The 9,132-nt window shown below is 42.2% G+C and overlaps 1 protein-coding gene across 1 annotated transcript; it reads right to left on the bottom strand.

Moving 5' to 3' along the window:
* Positions 1 to 1,066: 1,066 nt before the first annotated feature.
* Positions 1,067 to 8,699, bottom strand: Ccn3 (cellular communication network factor 3). The gene is made up of 5 exons (XM_034515957.2): positions 8,500 to 8,699; positions 8,169 to 8,394; positions 6,728 to 6,979; positions 5,443 to 5,657; positions 1,067 to 2,601 (listed from the first exon to the last, which is right to left on the bottom strand). Exons 1-5 carry the CDS (start codon positions 8,563 to 8,565, stop codon positions 2,305 to 2,307), a joined length of 1,056 nt encoding a protein of 351 aa, XP_034371848.1. The 5' UTR covers positions 8,566 to 8,699; the 3' UTR covers positions 1,067 to 2,304.
* Between the last annotated feature and the right edge of the window lie 433 nt (positions 8,700 to 9,132).

The raw sequence follows: 9,132 nt of genomic DNA, 5'->3' as shown, positions 1-9,132 counted from the left end.
TTTCTTTTAACTTTCTGGCTTTTTAAAAAAAGATTTTTCATGAGTAGTCAGAAGACGTGAAGAGTACTGACTTTATACTATTATGCAAATTAAGTGATACAAGCAAAGTGCTTAGACCAATGTAAGTATGCAATACATGTTAGATGGCCTTCTTGATAATCTACTTTGAATCAACACCTAGAAGTCCAATTTGCTTTCCAGTTTATCTTGAAGGTAAATATAAACTAGCTGTAAAGATGGATAGGAAGGAGGTGATATCTGAGGAAATGAAGTTGGAAAAATTCCATCTTTTTGTGTTCATACTGCACCAGATAGAAACTTCAAACTATAAAAGCTCATATTAACTGTGTCTTGGCTCTTATATCACCCAGATGGCAACCCTGGTCATAATCCTGTTCTACGTCATCACTAGAAATACAGGTGCCTCTCAGTATCCCTGAGGGACCATGAAAGTCCAGGGTGGAAACTATAACTCACAGATGTTCAAGGCCTTCATACAGAACAGTAGTATTTGCTTAAAGCATATACCCACCCTCCTCTATAACTTATCATCTTTGGATGACTCATAATAGGCCAACATAACACTTATGTTGTGCCAACGGTTGTTACCCATGCAACCACTCAAGGCCAATTACATGGTACAAATTAGCTACGAAGCAACGTTTGTCTCCCCCCCCCCCACCCCCCTTCCAATCTCTTCAGTACAAGATTGGTTGGTTGCATCCTTGGCACAGTACTGATGGATCTGGATGGCAAGCCGCATCTTTTTCTGGGCATGTGGCAAGTGAAAACTGAAAAGAAGATGCTCATGATTTTACCTGGGTATTAGGAGTCGTGGCTGGGCTGTCTTTTACTTTGGTAAAGTGAGTTTTGATTCTAAGATCACATATTCAGGAATCAGTGTACGAGAATGTCTGACTGGGGCTGAAGATGATGACTCAAGTAAGTAGCACAGAGAATGTTTGTGACCTTGGTGATGAAGATCATTTTCCTCTGATAAAAAGCTATGAGCTCATCGCAAAATATCCATGTTGCTTTCAACAGACACTACTGATTGATGTCCTACTTAATTCATGGATTTTTATTTTCAGTAAACAACATTAAACTGGTAACACACATCTAGTACCAGAGTCACGAACTGATAACATTGTATTTTTTTTTTTTAAAGTTGTTTGTAACAACTAGGGAAATTAAAGAGAATATTTTACAAAATGTATAATTTATATTTTCATAAATACTTTAAAAGGAAGAGTGGAACTTGTGTGATGTACAAATTGTATTTTCTAGTACATTTTGTGATTTTTGTTTATTAAGTATACACAGGTACACATGTATATCTTGTGTTTTCATAACTATGACCAAAGGATGTATTTTGAACAGGTCTTCAGTAACTCTAAAGTTTCATAAAATTTTGTAGTTTCTGCTCTTCCTTTTCAAAATTGCCCTAAAAGCACATTTAAAAGTCATCAGAGATTGTGAATTAGGTGGCCTGGTCTTCAGTGTACTGTTTATGAAAGAATCCCTGCTTAAAAGTGGGCCTCAGCAGCCTCCGGGATACAAACCACGCCCTGAGAGGCCCTGTCATCTCTGCTTTGGGGGTTTTTGGTTCAGCTTCTTTCTATTGGAAAGGAGTCAGTTTGTCTATAATGCAGAAAGTCCATGACACCAGCCCACTTAATTAAGAGACATCATTCCATTGCTGTAGCTATAGCACATTTCCTAGTGTACTAAGTAGACAATCAGTCTCCGAACTTCATGTTCAAGAGCTGTATGTTTCCTTTGATCTTACACTTGGAAGCACAAGGTTGACCTACCCCCAACAAGGAGCTCAGTAGAGATCCCTCAAGTCAACTTTGTTATATGGTGATATATATATATATATATATATATATATATATATATATATATATATATATTTGTTCAACATGATCTTAGATTTCACTATGCCAATCATTTCTGTAACATTTATTGGGATTTAACTAGTGCACAGAAAATGAGTGTGATGTGATACATTCTACCAACTAGATATCTATATGACTTAAATTTACACAAATTTGCACTTGTAATAAACAGCACAGGAAAGCGAGATACCCCCTAAGCCATATCCTGAGCTTACCTTGATTCTAAAATTTACATTTGGAACATCTTTCATTAAAAAAAAAAAAGAGACAAATATAAATGACCTCATATGATCACAGAAACATACATGGGACAACTCCTTCATTATGTTTCTTATATACAGGTGATGGCGGGTCATGCAGTAGCAACAGTTTCCCTCAATCAATGTGCTTCCCTGGGCACCTGTTACATTTCTCCTCTGCTCGTCTTCAGCTCCAGCTCTTGGAGGAAGGCCTCATTGTTCTGAGGGCAGTTGGAGTGGCAGGTACAGGTTCCAATGACCATGAACGGTTTCGTGATGGTTTGCCCTGCGGAACACTGAAACTCCACCTGGATGGTTTTGGTGTTGTAGGGGGTACAGCAGCGGCCATCACTGCAGACCCCACAGAACCGGGGCTTATAGGTGCTCAGGCTAGTGCAATTCTTGAACTGTAGGTGGATGGCTTTCAGTGACTTCTTGGTGCGGAGACACTTTTTACCTTTCTAAGAAAAGAAAAAGAAGAATGTTGAGTGGAAATTCCGCAGTTTTTCTGAAGGGACTACCTTAACAGTTACCCACCCAATGTCCTTTGGTCTTTCTTCTTTCTAAATAAATCATCAGCTTCATTTGTACAATGTTGTCAGCTAACAACTCTGAATTGCTTCCTCAGAGTATCTAGGAACTTGTGATAAAATCTGGCCAATAATGACACCAGTCCAATAATTCTGGGCAAGCCTCTGTCTTTTGGACAGTTCTTACTCGTCTCTTACATTTCTTTTTCTTTCTCTACCTAGACTTTGAGTATAATGCCAAATATGAAGAACTCCCTTTTTTTTGTCTTTGAGGCTATGAACAGGAAGAAGAAAGCATCACTCTCTTATTTAAGGACATTGTTTTTATATAGATAAATGCATTCTTTGGTGTTCTTGAGAGAAGGACCAAATGTAGCATTGGTAAAGTCTGTTAATGTTTCAAGGACTCCCCAGGCATTAATTCATTTAACTTCAACAGCATTCATTCACTCAAGGAATACCTGTTTATACAAGGCACAACTGACCCATTTTATTTGAAAAATGAAGTCTCAAAGGACTGAAATGATCAGAAAATACCAAGCATCGGAATTTGTCTGATGCAAAACCAGTTCATTCCAATACATAATGACCTTGGAAATTCTGGGACAGTGAAAATTCAAGATCCCTTCCGAGAAACTGAATTGAGTGGAGACTTTATTCAGTATCCTACCAGTTCAGATAATAAAGAAACCAACCCAGTTTCATCAAATAAGCAAACAACTGACTTTTATTTTTTATTCCACCATGAATTTTCTACAACTCTCTACTGCACACTTTCCTGATAAGGATCATAGCATGTGATGATTAGGAATCTTTTTATGTCAGTGTTTCTCATGTATATGCACCGCTTCAGGGGTTTGTTATAAGACAGACTCTTGGTCCTTACAACTTGAGTTTTGGATTTAGCACATGTGATTCAAGGCCCATGAATCAGAAGACACTGCTGTTTACCTGGGGACTACAAAAGAAGAGCCTCAGTCATGGACTTAAGAAATCCCAGAAACAAGAAAACATCTAGTCCTATATTCCAAACACCTTTCCAGAACCTGTATAAAATATGTATACCATATAAACATCTTAAGCATAGTATTTCCCCATAAAAAGTGATGTGCTAAAAGAAACATCAGTTGTATGAAAGAATAACACAGAAGAACAGATTCTAAAAGTACTGTGTAAAGAGGCCTTATTTAATAAAGAAGTGACTATGAAATATGTAATAGGAAATATGAAAATATTGAAGGTCCCGTTTTTCTTCTTTTTTTTTTTTGTAGTTACTATTCAAGATATATTCTTTTCAGTGGCCATGAGAAACTGCGGAATTGTGTGTGTGTACAGGTAAATGTATGAATGCTTACGTGGGTGAGCTTTCATTGTGAAGCCACACAAGTTTCCTAAAGTGTCAGAAGATGAGGGTATAATTTTGGAGAAAAAGTGTCTTTAGGGGTTCTTTCTGCATTTGCAGAAGCAACATAAAGTTGTGATAAGTCTTTAAAATCATATAGCTGAACAGACACATAACCAGTGAGATCACCAGGGTCTCTGGTTTTAGCAGCAGGGAAACAAAATTTAAGTATTTGATAGCTAACATTAACAGAATATTTAATTTCTGTCCAACATTTTATACATTCATTTTGTTTAACCCTTTTGTCTCTGTCTCTCTCTCATTGAGTCAGAATTTTTCTATGTATCCCTGCCTTTCCTGGAACTTTCTATGTAGACCAGGCTGGCCTCAAGCTGACAAGAGATTTTCCTGTCCTTGCCTCCTGAGTTCTGGGATTAATGGTGTATGCAACTATTCCCAGGAAGAAATATAAGTGGTCACAGTCGATGGGGAAAGAATTTAAAGTAAGTTGCCCAAGATTACAAAGCTAGGTCATGTTTAAAGGATTTAAAGCCAGGCTGAACTGGTTCTAGTCTTGTCCCCTTAAACATTATATATGATACTGCTTCAGAGTAGATATACAAAGCTTGAATTTCAGGGGTTGTTTTATTTTGTCCCCAGGCTGATATAAGAATTTATGTAATGGTTAATCTGATATATTTATCTGATCCAGTTCTGCAATAAGACCTTTTATGTCATCAGGAACCAATTAGGACTCCTGATCTGCACACTTTATACCTAGAGTCAACATACTGTGTTGACATAATTCCATCAACAACAACAAAAAAAGGAAATGGGAAGAAACACGTTGTTTCATTTGGCTCATGTTGCCTTACTATGGCCAATGCACTGCTTCTACCGGGCTTTTAAAATACTGTTCACAATGTCCAGCTATCCATTCATGCATTTACTGGCAGATGTTTACTGTGTACACAATATATTCCAGGGCACATAGTAGGATCTTCGGACAATAAAGTGAATAAAAGCAGACATAGTCTCTGTCCTGGTTCTTCCTACAGCTCACATCTGGTTTATTTAAAAACTAACCTTACTAAGGTCAGCTCTTCTTCACATTTGGAAAGCTACTCTTTATCCTCCAGGTATGGGATGCAATTTACTAGAGCATCCTCATTGGGATAAAGTATTTCTGCTCAGCTCTGCATCCTTTCCTATTTGTTTGTAGAACTGATGTGAGTTGCTTGGAGGCATTGTGTACATTAAAAATGAAAGATAGAAGGTACTGATTTTGATTCAGGGTACTCCACACTCTTTGTTTGGGTTATGCTTTTTTTTTTTTTTTTTTTTTTTACAGTCAGCTAGTGTGACAGTGACTTTCTGGAGGCCACCCTCCAAGGAGGCGAGGCCACTGCTGTAAGGGGATAGGCTCCTACCTTGTCTGTTGCTTCCTCAGGCTCTTGTTCACAAGGCCGGACTATGCAGAGACGAGTCTGCTTTACCATCTCACACTGGTGGTTCCTGTTGGTGACCCGGGTGGACAAGCCCATCCCACAGCTCTTGGAACACGCACTCCACTCCGTCGTCTGCTCAATGCAGTTGACACTGGAGTCAGAGACTTCGACTCCTACGGTGACTTCCGGTCTGTAGGCTATCAGAGGCATAAATACAGTCATTGGAATCAAGGATGGAGGTCTAAGTGCTGTCCTGCAGAAAACATTAGACTGTGAATTTCAGTTCTGTAGCTCATATATACCAGTTTCTGTAGAGCACAAGACTAGGTTTATTTTTAATCCCTTAATGGGTAGCACACAATATAGGATTTCAAGAAATTTTTACTCATCGAACCCTAAGAAGCTTAAGGCAACTTGTCCTAAGAAACTTAGTAATTATATGAACATAGGAACATATACCATCATAAAGCTGAATGTTTTAATACATGATTTGGTACATAGAAAGGTCATGTTAACAGTTTAATGTTTTGTATATGTGTTCAGGTGTGTGTATGTGTGTATATGTGTGTGTCCACTTGTTTGAAGGTGTGCATGCACATGCGTACAGAGGCCACAGATCTACCTTAAGTGCTGTTCCTCAAGAGCGTATTCACTGAAATCTGGGGCTACTTGATTAGGTTGGCCAGTGACCCCAAGAGACCTGCAGATTTCTGCCTTCTCAGCATCAGAATTACAGGCAGGTTTGTTTGTTTGTTTGTTGTTTTGTTTTTTAAAGAATGATGAGGGTCCAACTAAGGTCCTCACACCTACACTGTAATTAACAACTGAGACACTTCCCCAATGCCACATTTTAATTCTGACAAGTAAGCAGAGCCAGCCAAATTAAAAAAAAATCTATCAAAGAAAAGAGATTTTTCTCTTTTTCTTTTTAATTAAGAGCCCATCAGGAGAGAGAGAGAGAGAGAGAGAGAGAGAGAGAGAGAGAGAGAGAGAGAGAGAGAGAGTCAAATAATATCTATCCCAGAAGGCAAGAATGAAACACTGTGGCTATCTCTCTTGGGTCCCTTTAAAAAAGAGGCTGTGGGCATATTTCAGTAATCTAGCTCAGAGTTAAAAAAGTGATGCCTTTGATCTCATTTGGGTGATCTGTAGTTCACAATGGAACAGCTTTTGAAGCAGCTTCTAATCTTAAATCCTAGAGTCAAATCTGCTTTTTGTGTGTGACTGCATTTCTCCTTAACTGCCCCGTGTCTGCTGAGTTTCTCACCTGGAAGGGCCAGGCCTCCCAGTGTCCTCTCCTCTTCTGAGCCACAGGTCCACTTTTCGCAACACTCCCCTGGCACTGCGACTTTTCTTGGAGCTGGGCAGTCAGGACCCGGCAGTAGCACGTCCAGCTGGCAGCGGGGCACACAGCCGACCTGCCCGTCTCTGCAGGTGCAGTGGTATTGACAACTTGGCTCAAATGTCTCTCCACTGCGGTAAATGACGCCATCGAACACACAGTTGTCTCCGTCTGGAGCTAGAGTATTTGGGAAGAAAGGCAGGGGGAAGAGGAGAGAGAAACATAAAAACAGAATTCAACTGGAAGCTCTGTAAAATGGTAGGACATGGTCAGAAGTTCCTTTTTTTCTAGTGCTTATTGTACATTTTAAGGAAAGTTAAGTCCTTGTGGTTGCTTCCAGAAGGAGGAGAAAGCACCAATCCCATCTGGTCCTTCTTTCTTCACCTAGTTCTCACGAGTGGGCAAAGAGGAGTGTAGATACTGCAGACTCTGGACACGCTAATACACATATTCTGGTTAATTGGATGGCTTCTAACAAGTCTCTACTTCCCTTTGAAAGCACCTACCTGAAATGATTTCATTTCTAAGACAGAACCACAGAACAAAGACAAGAATAAACGCTGAAGTCACGCACGAGAGAGATCTGATCTCTAAAGATAAGATCCGTTTCCAAAGAGTCATCTTCTGCAGTAGTTTAGGATTTAAAACCAAATAGGTTCACTGGTCAGATTGGGAGGGGTATTAAGTTTTCTTGGCGTTGAAGCACAGTACATCATCACTAACTTGAGAGAGAGAGAGAGAGAGAGAGAGAGAGAGAGAGAGAGAGAGAGAGAGAGAGCGCTTGCTTCAGACTCTTACCAAGGGTGGTAGTAGGTATGACCCTGATCACATCAGTGTACCTGATGGGAAATTGATTTCCCATCGATTAATTTTCATGAGCCTGGGTTGGCTAGTTGCCTGCATTTTATTTTACTGCAGCTCAGACTGGAGTGAATTCCGAAGAGAAGGGATTGCTTTGGCTCAAATTAGGACAATTACAGGTGTGAAAACAAAGGCTCTGGGCTGCTGCAGGGTGGGGGAGGGCTGGGGCGGAGGGGAGGGGCGGGAGAGGGGAACTATAAGCCCGGGAGTAAGCTCATACTTCCATCACCCCAAGAGTTCCTCTGGAGCTGGCCAAATAAAATGATTTCACTGACCCTTAACTCTGCTTTAGTGCCTTCTCTAGGCGGCAAGTGACGTACCTGCACCGGGTGCGTTTCCTCTCAGCCTGGTGCTTCCTATACTGAAAGCTCTCTACACATGTCACTTATGTGCTGTACTATCGCTACAAATGTTTTTTGCTTAGTTCTCTGGGAAAGTAAAAAAGAAGGCAAAGTTTCACCTAGCTACCAGAGGAGGGGGACAGTGGGGGTGGGTGTAGGATTACCCATGCAAATGCCAGTCTGGTTTTTGGGGTCTGCGCCGCGTTCACAGTAGAGACCGATGCGCTGGTCGCATGGTCTCATGTCAGAGCAACTCTCCCCGCGCTGGCGGGCGCACACCGGACAGCAGGAGCAGCCGTCCAGCACTGAGGGCACCCCGGGAGCGCAGGTCGGTGATATACTGGGGCACTGGGGCGGGCACCGAGGTGGGCAGCGCAGAGTTGCAGAGACCTAGGAAGAGCGGAGAGACAAGAAAACTTATCAGGTTATCAGGGGAAAACTAAGGCAGAGTGAGCCCGGGACGGACCAGGGGCATCTTAAGCGTTCGCTACTTACTTGACTTATGAGATGGAAGAGCAGGAAGCCTAGGCAGAGGCATCGCTTTCGCAGGAAGACGCTCATATTCTGCCGGCTAGGTCTGTGACGGGCTGGATGTGGGACTGTCCCTTCACCCAGGTCTGGCTGAGCGGCGAGCGCTACCGGTGCAGGTTTTATAGTGCGCTCCGGGGACGCAAAACCGGTTGGCTGCGCTGGGAGAAGGGGGTGGGGTGGGGGAAATCAGCTGGGTGGGGAAGTGGAAGGAGCTCTGCGGTTGCCATGGTGATGGGCCCCAAGGCCGCTCTCCTTAGGGCGTGGCGCCCTGCCTGAGAATGCCTGTGTGTGTGGCGACTGGCTTTTCCCTGAGCACAGGGAGGGACTGGGTGGAGCCCGGAGGCCAAGACCCGGAGCCAGCTACAGCTCGTGAGAAGGAAACGCCCTCTTCCTCCGAGTGTGGTTGCTTCACCTTCCCTCCAACACCGCTACTCCCTAGCACCCTCCGCCCTTGCAGTTCTAACCAGGGCTACAAATGAGGAGCTCTTGACCGGGATGCCTAAAGTTTGGAGCCATCCGAGATGGGCAGGGATTGGTCAGAGGCCCAGAGGTTTAGTCATAAGGGAAGCACATGCAAGTTTGTCACCCTTTATTGGG

Source organism: Arvicanthis niloticus, chromosome 13, assembly GCF_011762505.2.
Source record: "Arvicanthis niloticus isolate mArvNil1 chromosome 13, mArvNil1.pat.X, whole genome shotgun sequence".
NCBI lineage: Eukaryota > Metazoa > Chordata > Mammalia > Rodentia > Muridae > Arvicanthis > Arvicanthis niloticus.
Note: the sequence above shows the minus strand (reverse complement) of the source record. Positions and strands in the feature narration are given on the sequence as shown.